Consider the following 21,866-nt stretch of genomic DNA (forward strand, 5'->3'; position numbering starts at 1 on the left):
ATCCTCAAGTCCATTAAATTTAAATCACAAAATTTAAATATAAAAATTCAAAGTTTGTTGCCATAGATTTTATTATTTTGTAATTGTTTGTGTAAAAGACATTTTTGTAAAATATGAGGCAGATCCAAAAGAAAAAGATTCATTACTATTTGGAATCAAATTTGTAGTTAACGTACCTACAATTTCTCTGCTAGTATATGTTAAATCTAAGTAGATGTCAAACCTAAGTAGACGATGTAGCTTTTCTCCACATGGCCCTGTTTACTGTGTATTGAGCATTTAATAAATTTTGTTTGCACAATTGCAGGCAGCCTTGCAACTATCCTTGACAAGTTGATGTCCACAGCCAAATTTGTCCTTCAAATCTTTACAGTTACTATATTTATCTTCATAGTTGCAAACATTGGCTGGAATAAAAACACAGAAATTAGTCATTCGTTATCACTTTCTTCCATAGCAGCAACACAAGCAATACATTGAATGTGAATGGGAACCGAGCAAACAAGTTGGCATCATTACACTATGATTACCATTTTATATACTGAGGAAATATAAATTAAACACATCGATGAATCCATTGCTTCTTTTTAAATGTGAGCTTTTTGAAATGTTCCTAAGATAAATTGACATTCTTTCCTCAGTCAAAGACTAAATAGAGTAAAATTAATTTAAATGAACTTCTCTGGAACTGCACTATCCAAAATGGTAGCCACTAGTCATGTGGCTGTTTAAGCTTAAACTTAAATAAATTAAAATTGAAGTTTCAGGTCTCTCCTCAGCAACGCCAGTTACATTCCAAGTGCTCAATAGCCAATGTGTCTGAGGGCTACTTTACAGGGCAGTGAAAATATTGAACAATTTCATTGTTGTAGAAAGTTATATTGTGCACAGTTGCTCCGAATCTAATACCATCAGTCTTTCTCTCAGGAGTAAGTAATAATTATGGGAAGATGCAAATAGAAAATGTAAAAGGTGGGGAAGATGTCACCATGATTAACGGACATTTCTGCTTGGATGTCCTTCAGTGGCCACGAACTCGACAAATCTCAAACTAAATTCATCATTCTATCTACAAGCTTGATATTTCTTTGATATTCCCCCACAACCCTTCACTCAATTCATCTTGTCTCAGAGCAATGGCACTCCCAACTACTATACAATTCCAGCTAGAAGCTAGGAATCAACTAGAACTTGTTTCCCTCTACTTTTTATCAGCACCCAATAAGAATAGGTAATGAAAACTGACGATTCTATTTTCTTCCTGTCTCTCAAACCTATTTCTTTTCATTCATTTTGCCCTAATGCAGTAGATACTCATTTGTTTTTGAGCTGAGGTTTTTCGACAGTTTTCTAGCTGGATTTCATCCAGCTGTTTCTTCTTACTATCATCAGGAGCTCTGTATAAAATACAGTTCAGATCTTGTCACTCTTCTGTTTAAAATCTTTCAATTGGCTGCTTAATTGTATAGATTCCAAGCTCCTTAGCAAATAGGATTCAGTAGAGCTGTGAATATTTGGCTTTTTCTTCTTTAGTTGATTTGCAGCTTTGATATTGTCAATACCTTGAATTATAGCTATATAATTCAGTCAGAAAGAAATGCTACAATTTAGTCAGATGAGTTTACTTGAAAGGTAAAAATCTCAGTGAATGGGTCAACTGTATTGTCCATGATAATTTTAATAACATATCCTAATTAAAAATATATCAACTCTTTGTACTTCTATCAATAACAACACTGGAAATGAGGTAATATATGATATTTATTTTATTCCCTCTCTTTGCTAAAATGTTTTTGAGGCTTCTGTGAGCTAGTACTATAGACATATTTGATTTTGACTTTTAAAAATACACCTAAAATTACTAGCAAAGAGAAGTATAAGTGACTGTTAAATTAAACTCAATGATTCTAACTACACTATGGCAAAAATAAGGCAGTATGGTAAACTCATTAGCATATAAGAAATTGTAATATTTGGTGTGCCTTTCTGAACTGAACCATATTATATGATCTCCACACCCTTAGCTGTATATTTGTTTTCTTTTTTTAAAAAATTCCACCTTCAGTATAATGGCACTAACTTTGATGAAAAGAAACCTTATATCTAATTATAATTAATTATTTCCACAGAAAGATGTTCATATATGCCAATATGTAACATTGATGGTAGATATTTCTTCAGGTTACATATGATAACAGGCCAAATTTTACATTGCAAATAGTACATAGATACTGAATAGTGTAAAATTTTTACTTAAAAATACTGTTAAGTAATCTTTTTTTTTTTGTCTTTTGCATGAAGATTGCTTAACTTGGTTACACTCAGATGATTTCCTAATTCTTTCTAATTTTATTATACTAGCAAGCTAATCACTTCAAACTTACTGCATAGTCCATTGTCACAGTCTTTAGGGCAACTGGCACAAGGTTTTCCTTGTTGGTAAGGTGTATATATCCTTGCAAGAGAATTTCCACTGAAATTTGAAACAAAAAATGTCAGAAATGTTAGATGCTTTTCATTTTTCTGTTTAATTTATGCTCCAAGGTAAGCATCAGTCACTAAATATACATGGGTATTTATTAAATCTTTTTAAGTATGTATTCACATAACAATGAAAAGAGAATAATTCATACATTCACTCACTTTGTTGAGCATAAAATCTCAGAACCCTACCAACTGAAACAGGATAACTAAAGTGTACAGTTTTTAGAGTATATTTCAATGGGGCAACACTCTCTTTATTTGCCAATAGACTTGGTCAAATTCCTAAGACAATGCACCACAAGGTGCTGGCTAGGGGTAAAACATATCCCCTAGAGAGATAGGAAAAGTTCTTGCGACACAGGAGATTGCAATATGAAAAATAATATTTAATGTTAAATGTAATTTTATAATTAAAATTGGAAAAAATACCATAATTTCTATCATACGAACTAAGGTGAGTAAACCTTCAGCATAACTTTTGCCTTTTAGATGGGGTAGTGATTTTCATGTAGTTTTTGGTGCGTGTTTGTGAAAGGAGGTTGTACTTAGGAAAGTTTGGGAATGTCTAGAGGTGATGTGTGTGTGATTCTTTTTGTTTACCAAAAATGGGAATGTTAAAATAAAAGGATTTCATTAACACCAATCTCCAGGGTGTGCTTGTCTTACAGTGACTATTCTGTACCTCACTGATGATTATCATCCTATCGGTCATTATCATCTGAAAATACAGGGGAGTCAAAGCCTTGATTGCCCCAAGTGGGTCAAGCGTCCAGGGCGATGCAGCTGAATATCAGTCTCCTCACATGCACTGTAGCTGTATGTGTGTGAGCACTTGTGAAATAGATATAAAAGTGTTCTGGAAGTTCTCTCTCCCCTGCTTTCTCTCGCTCTTCATTCCCACTGTCACTTCAGTCACTGGCTCCTGATGCCCTTTGCTCATGGCCAGGCATTTGGATGCAGTCTCTTAGGGCCTTTCAGTTTTTTCTACTAAACACCAATAAGTCCTTGCTGAAAAATGATGTTGAAGGTCATACTTCACAAACTGGAATGCTATATCCTCTGGGTTATCTGTAGCCTCAAAATAAATCATGTAGGAAGCTTGGTTTGGAAAGTACCCTTCCCCCTCTAGTGGTGAATAATTTCAAATATTAAAAATAAATTAAAGCTACCATGTATTTTGTAAATATCTTCAATATATCCACAGGATTTTTTTTTTATGAATACCTCAAACATATTGCTTGAGGAAGGGGTGGGTTTCCTGCAGAAAAATCAAGATCATTAAGAAATCAAGCTCTTAATGGATTGTTCCTTCAAAGTATTTTTCATGATAAATTCTGAGAAGCAAAGACTTAAGTAACATGTTATCTTTTCTTGACTATTTGAAATATATTAAGGATCTCTTGAAAAGCCTTTGAAGTCCAAGATTTAATCATTTCCTAATAGTATAATGTGGCATTTTTTTGATGAGCAGGAGTAAGAACATTTGAGTAGAAAGGGCTGGAATCACTAAAATATGTCATTTCCCATTTATTACCCCACGTTCTCCTCTGACCTCACTGTCCATCTTTCACGTTCTAGTATGTGAACCTAGCAAGAACTGATAATACAAAATCTAGAGGACTAGACACTACACATATTCGTGAAGTAAACTGAACCTTTGCCTGAACCCAGGGAAAGGCAATTGGGAGAGACGACAAATTATTTTAGGCAAGAGGAAAGAGAGTTTCCTATCCGATAATGCTTGGAACTGGAACTGAAAACTTGATTTTTCTGAGAAGTTGGTTGAAGGTGTCTCAACTTTAGAAAACTTTTCTAAAGGTTATCTCCCTCTGTTTTACTGAAATATGCTTTTTAGTCTGTTTTTATATGATAATTTAAAAATACTAGGCTGCATTTGACATCACTGACAATAAACTGTAAAGTGTATACTTACGCAGGACAATACTGGCAAACAAAGAAGAATTTTAGAAGATTTTGTTTGGGACAGTAGGCAACTCCACATCCAACGAGGTAAGAAGAGTACCAAACAACCTACAATCCCATAAATGAGAATGTAAGAGTATGTTAGAGAAAAGGGAACTATCAAAAAACAAATAGTAGAAAATAAAAAACTGAAATGAATGTTACTGATGCACTTTGTTTTCATATGCCTTATATTAATAGATACATTTAGTTAAATTATTGAATCACATTAAAAAATCTGAAATACTACATTTCCATGAACATTCACTACTTTATCTATTTAGACTGTTAGAAAACTAGAGTATATTTTCCTCCCAAGATCCTCTATGATCTTGTGGTCCTCAACCCCTGCAATGGTGCCCAGCCCCCGCAGGCCTGTACTGGTCCTTGTCCTGTTAGGAACTGAGCGCCCATCAATGCCTAAGCTCTGCCTCTCCCCCATTGGTGGAAAAATGATCTTCCATGAAACTTAGGAACAGGGGACTGAACAGCAGGATGTGAGAAATGGGCAAGCTAGGGAAGCTTCATCTGTATTTACAGCCACTCCAATCCCCATCGCTGGCATCACCACCTGAGCTCTGCCCCCACACCCCACCCCATCCCTGGTCTGTGGAAAAATAGACTGTCTTCCACGAAACCTTTGGTCCCTGATGCCAAAAAGGTTGGGAACTGCTGCTCTGGGCTATTGAAAAATGATAGCACACAGCTGAAACACCCACCAAATACTAGGCTATTCTATATACACTTGAAATATTTCCTCAAATCCATCATTGAAATTGAAACCAGTCAAAATTTGGAGATTTTTTTTTTTTTTTTAGGGCACTTAGGGCAGAGGGTTTTTTGCTTCTTCCCTTTACCTGAGTATAATGTCCAACCACTGCATTGGAAGTCTTTGGCCCTACAGCAAAGACAAAGTCATCTTTCTCATCATCCCAATTTTGGATTGCGGTTGACCAGGAAGTGATGGCGCTTGACATAAAGAGATTCTCACCACAGCTTACATCTAAGAAGGAACAGATCACTCATGAGGAAAACAATAAAACATGCAATGGCAAAATGCACACACAGACACAAACACTGTGCTCATAGTTGCTAACTATTGATTTATATATAAAGATGGTGCCTCAGATCTTTATCAGCTATAAGCTGAATGGCAGCCAGATGTGTCCAACACATTGAGGCCAGCTTCAACAAACAAAACTTTAAGTGGATAGAGAAGTCCTCACACTTTAATAAATCTGCTCTCTCTGGACTAATTCATTTACACATTAAGTTCATCACATGTGTATGCCTCATGTACTCTCTCAGCTTTGTATTATAAGCTTGCTGAAGGCAGAGACCAACACAATAATTTCTCTCCTGCTCTAGCCCATCCTCACTAGAGATTTTCATATATAGGAATCTGAACAAATGTTCAGGATTATTATTTTGTGTGAACTTTGAAAAAAGCCTTATGCTCAGTCTTTTAGAGCCCTGAACATAAAGCAAATGATTCCATAAGGGGCGATATTTTCCAAGTTTATGGGTCTCCCGTAAATCAGCAAATCAGAATATCACAGGCCAAACTCTTTTCAAATAAGTAGGAAAAAAGTGCCCTGCAGCCCGGAAACATTTCCATTTTTTTTCAAGCCCTGTGATTAATATTTACATTTAGATGCCTTGTAATGCAATGTCCACATGCTGCTTAAAGGAAGTGTAATCTACTCTTGGATAAATCCTTTAAAGGGGAAAGAAAGAAGCTAAAATTTTAACAGTAGATTGGGATCTTTAAGACTATTTTTTTCAATCTTCTACTAAATATAGTCACTTCCTTTCATAATTTTATTATAATTATAGTATCAAAAATATAAAACAATGGCAGCCCTATCTTCCAAACAGGCCAGTTATTTATTACTTTCAAATTGGGTTTGCCTTTATCTATGTTATTTTTGATTATTCAGTAAGTATTTTATATAATAGTTCATCCACATAATATTTTATCTTGATAAAATATTGCTTGCTGATCATTCTTAAGGTAGAGGAAATGTCTTGTAGTCTAATATAGTATGCATTTTAGACACTCAGAACATATAAAAGTCTTGGCTTACTTGGCATGAAAAATTAAAAAGAAAATAGTAAAAGTAAATGCTAATGTTAAATATTTTTGAGTAAAATTCAGGAAGAGTTTGGCAACATTTATCATATTTTATAACTACAATAATAATTATTTTCAAAACACAGAGTGCATAATATCACAAAAAAGGTGTTCGTTTAGAAGTTAGAAATTCTAATTTCAAATTTCCTATATATGGCATTAGTTGCCAATTATTTCTCTCCAGGTAGTTGGTTTTGTAATCTCTAAACTAAAGAAAGAGATGATCCATAACCTGCTTTACTCATGAGCTGGTTGAAAGATATAAATGCGATACTGTGTGAGACAATTTTTGTAAAATATAAAGCATTCGATAAGCACAAGGTGGTGTTTCTGAGTTATCTCTACTTACAGAGATATTTCAACTTGAAAAAGCCATCATTAGAAGCAGCATTTAAAGTTTTCCTAATGCAACATCAGAAAACGGTCCCTTGCTTATTCATTTATTCAACAAATATCTACTAATTTACGTACTGGTTCTTCGAAAGTCTGCGGTACTGTGCTGGTACTTGCATTGGTCTGCCCACTTTTGGGCATTTGCTGCAGACTGACTACTCCATTTCTAAAACAAAGAGAGAAAAAAAGGATACCCACTTAATGACACAAACTTCAAAGAAGCATTAGCTTTATAATCAGGTTGATAGGTTGACCTATATCATTATAAAATTTCTGTAGAGGCACCGTCTGATTTTCATAGTAATCAAAGATATATTTTTTGGTGTGCCTTTCTCTGCCCCACAAACAAATATAGATAGTATGCCTACCCTAAGTGATTGAAAAATCTAAAATAGTTTATGGTCAGATTATTTATGACAGCACAGCAGACACACCTAAGTTATTTAGTCATGGTCATACTCTAAATACTGATAAACACGTGGAGATATTGTGGTTATTTTTCCAATGGTAATTAGCTGGCCTACTTCATTTCTGCTTCCTTTATTTTCCCTCACTGAATACATTTGGGATACATGTGGCCTTTGGTACCTGGGCCCAGAAAAGCGGACTGTTATTTACTCTAAATGACCCTGAACATAAAGGGAAAAGGGATTCCTGATTCTAGATTAGGAGAGAGAAGATAGTGAGCAGAAAAACATAATGGCCTTTCACTGGATGTTCAAAGATCTGATTTTAATTCTGCCTCCATAACTTAAATAGACTTATAAACTTGACAACTTATTTCACCATTATGAAGAGAAATTAAGAAGTTCTGCCCTGCCTGACCACAACACAGCTCCAGGGAAATAACAAAATAGAGGCAGAACTTTGTAAACCATGAAGTTCTTAAGAGATGCCAGTGGCCAGCTGTCTGCTCCCTCCACAACTGGTCCATACCCCTTTCCTTACACGCTGCCTCTTACCATCTTTAGCATGTTGCTGGCAGATGGAGAGACTGCTCTCCTCAGTTCATTGTGTTTGTCTACGATCTCCTTTTGCACTTCTGTTCGGGAGGTTAACAAAGCAGTAAATTTTGGATCCTAAAGAAAAAGAAAAACTAGAATTATATTTTAAGAACTTTGAAAATGGCAAATAATAATAAATAAGTTAGTTTGAAGGAACAATGATCATTTTTAAAAAGTGTTCACGTCAATACTAGTTTTGTTAAGCATTGCCAATGAATCTAAGCTGACAGTATGACTTTTTCATAGAAAAGTAGTAGATTGAAGCTTTTAGAATGGGTACGTAATTCATAGCATGACAAGCTAAAAACTCCTCTGAGGCCACAAATGTCAATTTCTGCTTTCAAGAAAGGTCTTAATGTGATTTTTCTAGATATATGGGCTATAACATCTTATAATGACAAAGGTACATGAGAGAAACCATTAAGACATCCATACTCAGGCTGCAACAAGGGAGTGGTAAGGGTGGGGGCGTGTGATTCACCAAAGCTTGAGAGAGAACTTCTACCCGACATGTCTGATATTTAGAGAAAGAATGCTTAGGCCCAGTCCAAGTGCAGCTATAGCATTCAATAGTAAAATAGTTTTATGTATTATGAAGCAAATTTTATGGGATCACTCAAACGATAGTTTTTAACACATTAAAAAAAATCTCCTAGGCAATTTGCAGGGAGTAAAGTCATTCAATTAATGGACTATTGCTGACCTTGTCTTTTTATTAACAGAAGTGTAACTGATAACAGTATTAAATCATGTGCTAATATTTTCAATTTATATTTTTGTGTGTGTCTGGGTCTGAAGAGTGGAGTGGGGTTGTGTGAAGCACTGGCACGAGAGAGATAAGAGCAGTTTGCTTATTTAAATTGACACAAGAGTATTATGTATTATGGGTATGAGCAAGATTTCGAAGTATAAGTCTAAAAGGACAGGGCCCTTTATGGATTTTTATCTGACACATGGGAGTAAGTTGTCCTCCCCTCCTCCCACACTGAGTTCCGTCAAGGCTCTTCAAATACTGCCTGCACTGGTTGGACCACATTTTACTGTCATTATCTGCTATCTTCTATTTCCCCCTCCTGCTTTTATGTTCCTAAGGACAAGGACCATTAGTGAATGCCATTGTGCCAATAGATCTGGCACAGCTAAGTGAGTGCTAAGTTAGAAAGCATGCACATGCTAATTGTCAGTAGAGGCTGATCTCTGCATGACATCAGAGTATAAAATAACATTGCTGGATTATTTCCTATTGAGCTTAGAAATCTGCTTAGAGTAGTTTTATTTCAAAGGTCATAAAAATCGGTTCCAGATAAAAGAGAAGTAATTATATCCTTCTTAACTAGCCTTCCTTTTTTGATGAAAATTCTACTGAAGGAGAGATGCAATTTTTTTTTTCGTAAATGAGTATCAGTAGAGATTTTTATTAGGTGACGGGAAATATAAAAAGTATTGCAAACAAAGTAGATAAAATATCGTATCCATCTAGCCTTACAGAGTTTATATTAGGTGATATGACATAAATAAATAATTACACTATCACATGATAACAAAACTGATAGGAGGGGTGTACAAGAAAGATACAGAGGAAGGAGGGATCAATTCTTCTTGTTCGAGACCAGGGAAGGCTTCACAAAATATAATTCTGGATCTCTCTGATATCTCACTTTTTAATCCTTTTATAAAGGAAGATGAAGAAACAAACCAGAGAGGTAACAGGGGATTGAAAGGGTCACAAAATGCAGTTTTTCTGGGAAATAAGTTAGAAAGAAAGCAGACTACTTGAATGAATCCCTAGGCGATGAATAACTCGTCTCCACGTTGATAATTTGATTATGGTAACACACTGTTTCTGAATGCCAAATGAGATTGAACCAAGTGTCAGAGTTCTCCAGTCTGAGGAGTCCTAGCTAGTCTAATGTACCAGGAGTTAAAGGAAGGTGTGAGAATAAACAGCAAAGACAAAAGCTCCTCACATTCAGAGACTTTCTGGTTGGGAGAAAAACAGCTTCTCTGGGCACTACACACCCCATCATTGAAGAGAATGATTAACCCTGTTTCTGGGATTATTAAAAAAGCAGCATCTTAGAAATATTTAGAGCATTTGGCCCCTTCACATACTTATTATCAGAGTAGGGAAAAAACGCTAATGCCTTTAGTAAATTTTCTTTTTTAAAATTTAAAGACAGGCCTAGGTATTCTCACACAGCGAATTATGAAAATTAAATGTGTCCATGTATGTAAAGAAGTCATGTTACTTAAGATCATATAAAAATATTGTTAGTTTTCTGTGAGGATCACACTGAAATGAGTTAAAGAAAAGAAAATCAGAAAAGGTCTCGGGGAAGGAGGAGTTTCATTAGCTTTTAAACTCGCAGACCTGTGCTGTACAATAGAAATATAATTCAAGTGTCATATACAATTTTTGAAATTTTGGTGACCACTTTAAAAAAGAAAAAATAGATAAAATTATGATTAATAATATATTTTATTTAGCTAATATATCCAAAATATTATAATTTCATCAATATTAAATGTATCATGAAATATTTTACTTCCCCTTTTTGTATTCAGTCTTTGAAGTATGCTGTATATTTTAAATTTATGTCCATCTCAGTTCAGACAGACCGTATTTCTAGTGTTCAATATCCTCATGTGGTTAGGGGCTCCTATATTGGTCACCACAGCTTTAAAGATAATTATGCTAACTACCCCGAGCTACCCGTGAGTACTTTGTGTGTACCAGGCACTCTAGCCCTTCTTGAAGATTGGTCTAGTAGCTTGCTACCTCTCATGGTTGCCCGAATTTTTCTCAAAAGATTTTCAACCTTAACCATACCTGATAGTTATCTGCAGGAAAGCATGGAAGCTGCCCAGCAACCAGGAATAGCAACACCAGGAATAATGTCATTGCTGGAACAACAAAACAAATGGAACAAAGACCTGAATTAGAATGTTTAGTACATGAGCTTCTGAGTGACATGGAGCAGAGGGTGGAGGGTGGGGAGACTAATGGTCTCCGTTATCCCAAATTCATTAGTAATGTCGCAAGGGAAGAACTGTCACAAACTGCCAGCAGAATGATAGTGGATTCGGCTCCAGAAGCATGTCCCTAGTGGGGAAAATGAACAAACTGAAGTACTTGATGGAAGCCCTTGAAGCACAGCTACAAATGCTAAGGACATATTACCCTCTTTGTCCCCAGTTCTGCAGTCTTACCTGTGTAGCGACTCTCTTTAGGTTCTAGGAATGGGTTCTTTCACATTGCCCATTCAGGAATAGTAATAGCTTCCAATTGTTACCATTATTGGAGTACGACTGCATTAGTTCTTGCTAGTTTCCTTAAATCATACCTACACCTTTGTAAATAACCCCTTATTAACATCTCTTCAAATTGGAAATTGACATTTCTTTTCTGTCCAAACTCTGGCTCCTACACGTGCCATTTTCAGAACCCTGGGTAAATCCTCTAAGAATGATACGCTTTCCTCTCATACTTTTAAACCACTCCCCTCAACTTCGCCCATGCAGCTATAGTTTTAACTAATTCCCTCTCAAACCTTTCTTTATCTTTAGCACTATGCCTTAAATAACAAAAAGGCAACATTCTCCTGGATATTAAAACAATAGATAACAATTTTATTTCTCACTTTGAAGGGATTACTAACCCTGTCTGTATTGATATCTTTAATATGTTCACATCCTTTGCCTCACTAATTCAACTTCTTGGAATCCTAATAGTAAACTATACCGGAAAAGTTTTAGGTATACATTTGTCTTCCCATTGTTATTATTTATAAGGGTAAAAACATTATAAATTGATTACATGCCCAACAATGGAGAGATAAAATATCTAAATAAATTAGAACACATACTCTTATCACAGTATATTAGACGTACAAGCCACTATACATTTATGGTGGTTTTGTAACCTAAGGAAAAAAATGCTTATGCTTCAAAGTTAAGTTAAAAAAAGCAGCACAAATAGTATATGGTAGATCTTTAGCCTTCTGTTGTGGACTGAATGTTTGTGTCCCCCTCCTCCCCCAACCCGCAAGGCCAAATTCATATATTGATGCCCTAACTCCTAGTGTGGCTATATTTGGAGATGGGGCCTCTAAGGAAGTGATTAAGGTTCAATGAATTTATAAGGGTGGGGCCCTAATCCAGTGGGATTAGTGTTCTTTATAACCTTACAAGAAGAGACACCACAGTGCATTCTTTCTTTTTCTCTCTCTCTCTCTCCCTCCCCTGCGAAAAAAAAGAGGCCATGTGAGGACACAGTGGGTTGATGGCCCTCTGCAAGCCAGAAAGGGAGCCCTCACCAGAAACCAACCCTGCTGGCACCTTGATCTCAGAATTCTAGCTCCCAGAACTGTGAGAAAATAAATTTTTGTTGTTTAAGCCACTCAATCTGTGGTATTTTGTTATATAGCTCAACCTGTTTAGATGCACATTCTCATATTTAATCTCTGGGGGTTAGGTCATTTCACAGTGCATTCCAAGGTGTATAACACATAGTCATTTGAAATCTTCTGGAGCCCCAGATCTGCATCTTGGCAGTACATTCAAGCAAGGCACCGAGAGAGTGAGTAACTACTGATTACTATCCAGTATCCTATCTCAAGGCAGCTTTGTCTTTCTCATTGATGTAGGGCAACAACTCTATGAGATAGGTATTTGGGCCCAATTTTAAGATAAGTGACAGAGGACCTTTTATTACACAGTGGCATTGATGACCTTAGGATGAAGGGAGATCTGGGAACACACGTATGGTAAATCTTCCGAAAGACAGTCACAGAGACAGAACCTCAGCCTCTCCTCCTACAAAGCTTATGATTAGACACAAAGCCACACAAAGAACAAAAGAAACTAAACAGAAATACAAAAGAATGAGTCTATTTTCATACGGTAAGATATTTTCTCTCCTGCAATTTCTATAATGAGTCTACATTACTGTAATTATAGTAATTCACCAAGGCAGGGACTTTTATTAAAAAGAGATTATTAACTCTTGGTAAAGTGCTTCTAACTTTGCTATACTTATTATTTCAGTTACGTTTTTGCAGCTCATTGAATCTCATAGTTTAGGCTTTATAATGTCAATGTAAGGGAAGAAATGGAGGCACAGAGGTATTAAATGACCTCCTGATGGTTTCATTGATATTGTATGTGATTAATGTCAATATTAATTTCCCAAACTATATTTTACTTTTTGGGGGGCATGGTGTTCCAGGTAATAATGAAAGCATTTAATGGATTTTTTTATCTTGACAATAACAGTCATACCTTACTATTAATCTTTGATTGGATGGCAAACAGCTGGTATATTATTGAACACATATTTGGGAAAATTAGAAAAAAATAGATACAATATTAACAATTAAGTCCATCCTTTTCTGTTGGCCTTCAAATATAAAATAAGACTCCTAAGACTTGGAGAGCTCAGATGATATTTTCTTAGTATATCCAGTTTTAGTTAAAAACATAATCCATTATGATGAACTTTACTATGCCACTTTTTTGAAATAATGAGAAACTTTGTTGGTTAGAGGACATTTTAATGAATTATTCTTGTCTATTTGGTAACTAGAATGAGAAGGGGGGAAATTGGAAGGAGTAACACAAAATTCATGGACTATTCCTGTAATGGATAAAAAATATAGAGATGTTTCTACAATGTTTTAGAAATTTGAGGTCTTTGATACATTAAAATTTAACTCATAGCAATATGAAAATTTTGACTTTGTTTATACTGTAGTTTTTAAGTGGAACAGAGGAAGAGGTGGAACAGAATGAAAATTTTGAAGATTAAAAAAGGAAAAACATGGAGAAAAATGAACTTACTATGTATAAAGCAGACATACAAATTTCATGTGACAAGGAGGCCATTTTGGGGTCTTAGAGATACCTGGCTCCATATTGAACGAAATTAAACTTTGCTACATGGTAGGATAATAAAAGAAAGTACACTCTAAGTGTTAAGAATCAGGGGTATTTGTTGATGATGCCGCTGTTTCACCCAGTTCATCTCTAGCTAGATATACTGAAATTGAACATTTCCCTTTGTCAAGTTAGGATAATGGTAACAGAGCGTCACTTCATAAGGTTCTTTTGACATTGGAGGAAATACCTAGTATGAAAGCATTTTGTACCCCATGATATTCTGAATTTTTTTAAAAAAAGAAAACATAAAAATCATATACACACAAGTCATAACATTCACATTACTATTTTTATAATCATTTGGCATGATTGCTCTCTCCACTGAGAGTTCTGCCAGCAGAAATCCTTCAGCCACCAGGGTCTTTAGGGATTGCCTTTGCTGAAGAGAGCCTCCTGGCCCAAGGTTGTGCTCCCTTCCCAGAGCATCCTCAGCCTATGCCTAGGGGATGTGGGGTAAAAAGGTCTGACCTCTTTGCCCCAGCTGGAGACAACTCTGAAACACCATGTTGGTTTCAGAACTACCTGTGTGTGAAGCCTTCTCTATATCACAACTCCATTTCTACCTCTGTCTAAGCTTTCCTTCTCTTCTCTTCTTTGGGAATTGATTCCAAGGACATTCCTTAATAAACTTCCTGTGTTTCAGATGTTGTTATTATCTGTGGAACTCAACCTATGATGTCATTCATTAGACAATCTTTTTCCACAACTCTAGTCAGGACAGTCTTATTGGTACCTTCATATCCTTTGATCATATGCACCTTATGCCTCTGATCATGTTAATTCTCAAGCCTGGAGTATAGCCACATTCTTCAAGAACATTTCTAAGTCCCTCTCCCCAAAGAAACTCACAAGCTAACTTCAAAACACTGATCTTGTCACTGGATAGAAGCATTTAAAGTACACACAGTAAATTTTTCATCATATAGTATTCAATTTTTCAGATTGATGTGTAGGACCTTATTTCTCTTTTTTTTTTTTTTTCATGTGCTTTTGGCTTTTTTCCATAAGTAGACTGTGAGTTTGCAAAGGTTAGACTAGCATCTTCAAAATCCTTTAAAAGCCTTATGGCTAAGGATTGTTCATTCTGTACTTGCTCAGTGGTTGAACTACATAGACTTCCTAAATCTCTAGACAACCTTCTTGGAGCCTAGTTCCCTTGGGCATGCGTGTACGTTTAGCAATGGACTCAAGTGAGCTTCCTGAAGAATTTGAGAGCAAAAGAGAAAAATGGATTCTTATTTTCTTTCACAAGTCATTAGGTATTTTTCATTCTTTTAACAAACATCAATCAAGTTTTGCACACTTTCTCCAGGATTTCATGTTAAATATTGCTATACATGGTGAAGTGAACCAGATATGATTCTTGCCCTCAGAGTCCTAGCATGTCATAGGGTAGCCCATCATTTAAGTACCCAGAGCGTGAACTGGTTGAATTTTCTCATGTGTGTAAAAGTGGAGGGTAAAGTTTTATATTTTCTTTTACACTGACCCATTCCAATGCTTTATGGAGAGAGATGGGGAAGAATCCAGCACAAGTCAGGGCTCAGGGAGTAAACACTTCAAATGAGGTGAATATGAAAAAGAGCCATTGGCCGGGCGCGGTGGCTCACGCCTGTAATCCTAGCACTCTGGGAGGCCGAGGCGGGTGGATCGCTCGAGGTCAGGAGTTCGAGACCAGCCTGAGCAAGAGTGAGACCCCGTCTCTACTAAAAATAGAAAGAAATTATATGGACAACTAAAATATATATATACAAAAAATTAGCCGGGCATGGTGGTGCATGCCTGTAGTCCCAGCTACTCGGGAGGCTGAGGCAGGAGGATCGCTTGAGCCCAGGAGTTTGAGGTTGCTGTGAGCTAGGCTGATGCCACGGCACTCACTCTAGCCCAGGCAACAGAGTGAGACTCTGTCTCAAAAAAAAAAAAAAAAAAAAAAAAAAAGAGCCATCATCATCTAAAAAACCAAAGCATTTATCTCCACCTACCCTCTTCCTCATGGACTGCTTGCTGTAAATAGCAGGTGCAAATGGGATATGGTTTGTTTGCAGTTCCAGTTGGTAGAGTCACACAGAAGGCATTAGAAAGAATTAAGAAAAATAATCTCCTCTTCCTGTGATCCACTTGTATGTAGACAATTTCTAAATGTGTGTAGTTGTACATTTCCTCTGCTATTTCTTAGGAACAAACCTTCAGATTTCTTTTCATTTATTTTCCTTGAGTTATTTTGATATTTGCAAGTCAATGAGTTCCTCCTTTTATGTGATTTTTCTCTTCTGACTTCTGTGTTTTTCCTTTTTCAAAGAGATTAGTAGATCCTCGTGTGATTAGAGAAAAGCCAAATCCATGGATTTCAAAGATTTACAATTTCAAGTGTTGATGGTTTACTACTTTCTAGTTACAAATCTATAGCAGAATGAATTATGTCTTTCTGAAGCATAAAGGTATATGGTACAACTAAACTGTAACATAGTGCTCCCTCTTCACACTGATGTTAGGACTACCACTGTTAAAAACACTCACTTGAAAAAGAAAAAAATTATTTTCTCAAATGACATGTCCCTGCATATTAACTGATAAAAACACATATTTATGAAAATTACACAGGCTTGTTTTGCCTTACTAGTCCACTTTGTGGAAATAAGGATTTGCAAATTATAAAAATTTGCTTAGCTGCTAAGAGGAAAATTCGTCAAACCGTCCACTTAAAAAGCAAGCTTTTTGGCTTTTATTCCAATCAGGATGTCAAAATAGGCAGGCTTCTTGCTGCCACCCCAAAATCAACTCTGAGGGAATTATAGAAGCTGGAGGAAAACAGGGATGCCAAGAAAGTACCAAAAAGACAGAAAATCTGAGGAGAATAAAGTCTCTCATGACTTCTAGAATGTGTGTATGGATGTGTGTGCACAAGTGTGCATGCATGCATGTGTGTATATGTGTGGTCAATGTGAAGTAGAGCAGAGTGTTATATCTGAGGGCAGTGGCTGGCCTGGGGAGGGGTGTAGTAAAAGTATTGCCTTGTAGTTCCTGCTTTTGCCTCAAGACAATCATTGATTCCCCTTTATTGCAAAATTTTGCAGCAACAGACAGAATTGTACTGGTGCTATATGTCAACAAGATAGCATTAGGGAAAGGTTAAAAACCATCCAATGTGCAGAACTGATGAAAATAAAGTTATGTGTTATAGCGCTCTCCAATCAATGCCACAGACATACTGTTACAGTCTGAGTTTCGCGCCGAAAAATCAGTAATCTGCCATTCTGCTTCTGTAAAACCTGCTTGCTTCTGCTTGCTACCCCCAACACAGAAATTCCTAAGTGACTACAACACCCATGTTCTGCGTAAAATGATTACAGCCCCCACGTTTTGCGTGAAGCTATTACAACACTCATGTTTTGCATGAACAAGATGTGGCCCAGAGCCCAAACTGCCCAGATCCTGTTACACCAAAGATAAGAAAATGATATAATGCTTACTTAAGGCTTTTTGTACACGTGCTTGCTCTATCTTAATAATTTTCCACCCACAAACTTACAATATAAAAACTTGCTGTTTCAAAGGCTGACTGCTGCTTTCTGTGCCGCCTTTGGGCGGTGCAGAGGGTAGTCGCTGGCCAGCTAATAAAGACTCCTGATTTGGCTCAATTCGGTCTTTAGGTGGACATTTCTTGCGTCTCAGACCATAACACATACCTTTATTCCTTTCCACCACCTAAGGTTGTGTGATAATAAATCAGCTTGACTACTTCTTGCCAATGCTGTTTCTTCCTAAGATGTAACCTGAGGAATGGTAGGAAATGGAAACGATTCTGGTATTGATTCATATAACAGATAAGGATAATAGTAAATCATACAGAGGCCCACTTCATAGATGAAATGAAAAATTGTAACAAAATATTAACTCACCAATTTCAAACACACACTAAAAATATTACAATCATGTGAAGGTATAATCAGGACTGCAAGAATGATTCAAAATTCGAAAACCCATTGGTGAAATTCATCACATTTATAGGTTAAAGAAAAATCACATTAAAAAAAGGTTATTAAATTCAATCCATAAATATGGCTTTAAAAAAAGAACACAGGAAAATAGAGACCATTAATTTGGTAGTAATCATATACTACATACCTACAGCAAATACAATGGTTATTAGAGATACTCTAGGTACATTCCATTTAATATTGGGGACAAGAAAAGAATGACTAATATTATCGTTTAACACAGTATTAGAGAGATCCTGATCAGAGCTTTAAGATAAGAAAAAATATATTTAATATTTGGAAGTCTTGTAAGGAAAGACATAAAATTTTTATTGTTTTCAAATGATACAATTTTCTATCTGGACAATATACTGTAATCAAGTTTGCCAAATGCACTATCTTACAAAAATACCATTGCTATATATTGGCTACACTCAACTAGAAAATAAGACTTAAAGAACACTCATAATAGTAACAGAAACTATAAAGTATCTAGGAAATAACCAAAACTAAAAGAAATCCTTAAAACTCTAATGAAGAACACAATAGAACACCTGAATAAATCGAGAGGTTTTTTTCATGTGCTTTTGAATGGATAAAGATATCAAGCCTAGTTAAACTAATTATAATTATAAACTATAATTATCTATAATTATGATGCAAATTATGATTAGCCCTTGGATAACTAAGTAACCTTTTAAAATTAAATGTTTAATTAAAGAATTGATTGGGATATCTATCCATAGTAGTTATTAAGATCGACTTCAAACCTTTGTTTACAAAAATTTGATATTATTGTAGGAACAGAAAAATGGACCAATGGAGGTGAATAGAAAATTTAAGAGACAAGACCAAATAAAGTACCATTAAAAAGCACTGAAGGGCCAGACACGCTGGCTCATGCCTACAATCCTTGCACTCTGGGAGGCTGAGACAGGAGAATCGCTTGACCTCAGGAATTGGAGACCTGCCTGAGCCAGAGCAAGACCCGTCTCTATTAAAAATAGAACAATTAGCCAGGCATGTGGCATGCACCTCTAGTCCCAGCTACCAGGCAGGTTGAGGCAGAAGGATTGCTTGAGCCCAGGAGTTTGAGGTTGTGAGCTACGATGACGCCACTGTACTCTACCCAGGGCCACAGAGTGATGCTCTGTTCCCTCCCCCCCCCCTCAAAAAAAGGAAACTGAAACTGAAAAAGCATTGGAGGAAGAACACATTTTCCAGCATACACTGTTGGGAAAACTGGCCACTATGTGGAGAAAAACAAAACCAGATCTTTTTAAAGCATTACCTGTAAATGTAGGTGGAATTAAATTTATAAATAGACAAAATAATTTACATGCAACTTTTCAGGGCCAGACTCCTTTGCCTTACTAAATGAGCCACACATAATGATGCCATAGATATAGTAATCATGTGTTTTGTGCCGGGCACCGTGACACTCTTTAAGGTACTCATTTAAAACTCATAAAAACTTAGGTAGTGGATGATGTTACTCAATGCCCCAGTTTACAGATAGGCAGTCCTAGGATCAGAGATTTAATAATGCCATAAACTTGCAAGTAGTAGGTGTAGGGGATAAGGCCAGACTATTTAGCTTCAAAGTCCTTATTCTTGAAAGAGAGGATAGAAATGTTTGCAGCGGCCCCCAACTCTTTTGTCACCAGGTGCTGGTTTCAAGGAAGACAATTTTTCCACAGACAGCAGGGTAGGGGCAGGGGGGTAGGGAGGTGGAGCTCAGGCTGTGATGAGAGCATGATGCTAGCGAAGGGGCTATAAATACTCGCCCGCGCTTGCCTCCTGCTGTGTGGCCACTGGTTCCTAAGTTTCATGGAAGACAATTTTTCCAAGGGGGAGGGGGCACGTGGAGCTCTGTGGCCCGTTCCTGGCAGGCCACGGACTGGTACTGGTCCGTGGCTGGGGTTGGGGACCACAGTTTTAAGGGATTATACAGATCAGAGAACATGTCATTGAAAGCATTACACCTGTGTGCCACTGTGCACTATAGGGTATAGGTACAGACACATTTATATACCATTCACAGCACAGAAAAGTATCTGGTGAAATATTTTCCAATTTTAAATGTAATATTTAAACATCATTTTGATCATTTTCTTTCATCTCACCATGTATCTATGAGACAGAAAGCAGCCTATGCCAATATACAAAGATGATTTGCAAAACTGCTAGACTTCATCATACAGGAAATCTGTAAAGATATCTAAATAAAAGCAGCTGCATTGCCTGTTCCTGAAAAGCAATTTTTTTTCCTTTCCGATGATGAATTCCTTCCCCCTTGCTTGAATTTACTTAAAAACATCACTGACATTCTTAATGTATTTGATATATATATATATATATTACTTGAGAATTCTGACACTCTTTCTCCCAATTTACTTCTGCCTCTTATAAATCTGAGTTCAATTCAGGAACCCCGATTTACCTCCTGACGAATAGGGTAGCTCCCAGGCTTGAAACTTGTTATCAATTTAATTTCTTTTGATCCTCCTTCAGAGGTTTAGTCATACAGGCAAACATTCTAGGTTTTGGTTTTAACTAACAGGAGAGGCAACACCGGATCTTCTCTGGCAGTGGCGTAAGTACTCCCAGAGCTTCCTGGACGGCATTTAGCCATAGGGAAGATAAGCATTAATAAAATACTTTTTGAAAGTAAAATCTTCCCTCTAGTGGCAAATAACTCCTTTCATGTTGTCATTAGGGACTTGTGTGATCTCCTAATATCTGATTCTGTAGAATCACTTCTTATTTGCCAAAGAATACAAAATTCTATGTGAAAATTGCTTCCTTAGAAAAATATACACAAATAGACGTTATATTTAAATTACATACATAAATGTGGCTCCCTGAGTGGATTTACTTTTAATTAGAAAACTTCTAAAATTATTTTCTTTTTGATTTGGGTGCATTTCCTGGAGTAAATAGTATTTTGTATTGATGACCTTTAAAATATTTTTTATCCCAAAGTAAGTGCTATAGTTTTGTTTTGACCGATTTAAAACTATTAATGATTTCCCATCTTTAATAATGTCTGCATTAACACATAGCCATTTGTGTTAATATTAGTACAAATTACTGACATGGAAGTATGCACATACATGTAGCCATAGTTTTTTATTTTTCTATTAAAGGTAGCTCTAGTGTAATTGTTTCTAAATGTCACTGACATGGGAAGTAATTAGATTAATTACTTTAGAATGAAAGGTAAAAAGTTCATTTAAATATCAATAGGATAAAAATGCTTTAGAAATAATAAAGCTATTTATATGTTAGCTTCTTAGCTCAAAAAAGAATGTATTAACTTAATTACTCTTAATAAAAGTTATCAATAGAGTTTTGAAAATCATAGATAAATTTACTAAATACACCATCTTACTACTGACAATGTATAAATGTATTGGCATAATAAAATATTCACCTTGAAATGAAACAGTTATCACTTACCTGTGGTTCTCAGAGCAGGATGAAGTATTTGTTTTATCTGCTGGAAGAAGAATGGTAGAGAGAGAGGTTAGAGCCGTCTGTATATAAGACACCTATTTCCTGTTTTGGCAAACTCTGGTTGTGCAAGTAAATCTAAGTCAACAAGGTCTGAAACAGGATTTGTCATGCCAATAGTCTCAAATTTCATTGCTGGTTGTCTAATCACGATTTTGACATTATTTGGTTATTCCTCACGTGGCTTGTAAAAATAAATTGCTCTATGAAATATTGTTACTATTTTCTTTCTTCTTTGAGGCTCATATATTGTTACAATTTGTCCATATTTTTACCAATCGAGACTTTGAACATTCTTAATCAAATTTTTCTCATCACAACTCCTGGGAGTTTTCAGAATTACTTTTGTAAAAGCAAAGCTAAGCTCATAATTTTCATGAACTCTAGAGAACACAATGTTTTCTTACAGAGACCTAAAACATTTGTTAGTAATCTACTGGACGTTATTGTTCTGGAGAA

General features: G+C 36.1%; 1 protein-coding gene across 1 annotated transcript; it reads right to left on the minus strand.

The window, feature by feature from the left end:
- Window positions 1–209: 209 nt before the first annotated feature.
- Window positions 210–21,405, minus strand: LOC138395569 (cysteine-rich secretory protein 3-like). The gene is made up of 8 exons (XM_069488437.1): window positions 21,354–21,405; window positions 10,808–10,881; window positions 7,936–8,052; window positions 7,052–7,139; window positions 5,304–5,449; window positions 4,418–4,515; window positions 2,385–2,473; window positions 210–407 (listed from the first exon to the last, which is right to left on the minus strand). The coding sequence occupies exons 2-8, from the start codon at window positions 10,877–10,879 to the stop codon at window positions 280–282; spliced, it is 738 nt and encodes a 245-aa protein (XP_069344538.1). The 5' UTR covers window positions 10,880–10,881; window positions 21,354–21,405; the 3' UTR covers window positions 210–279.
- Between the last annotated feature and the right edge of the window lie 461 nt (window positions 21,406–21,866).

Source organism: Eulemur rufifrons, chromosome 15 (genome assembly GCF_041146395.1).
Source record: "Eulemur rufifrons isolate Redbay chromosome 15, OSU_ERuf_1, whole genome shotgun sequence".
NCBI classification, from domain to species: Eukaryota; Metazoa; Chordata; class Mammalia; order Primates; family Lemuridae; genus Eulemur; species Eulemur rufifrons.

What these genes read in the sequence shown, in the direction of transcription:
- LOC138395569 (XM_069488437.1), bottom strand. Translation starts at nt 10,879, where the DNA reads ATGACATTATTCCTGGTGTTGCTATTCCTGGTTGCTGGGCAGCTTCCA. An exon ending in TTCCTGCAGATAACTATCAG is followed by an intron (nt 8,053 to 10,807) that starts GTATGGTTAAGG and finishes CTTTTTCTTTAG; the next exon opens with GATCCAAAATTTACTGCTTT. An exon ending in CGCAGACTTTCGAAGAACCA is followed by an intron (nt 5,450 to 7,051) that starts GTACGTAAATTA and finishes GTTCCTTCTTAG; the next exon opens with ATGTAAGCTGTGGTGAGAAT.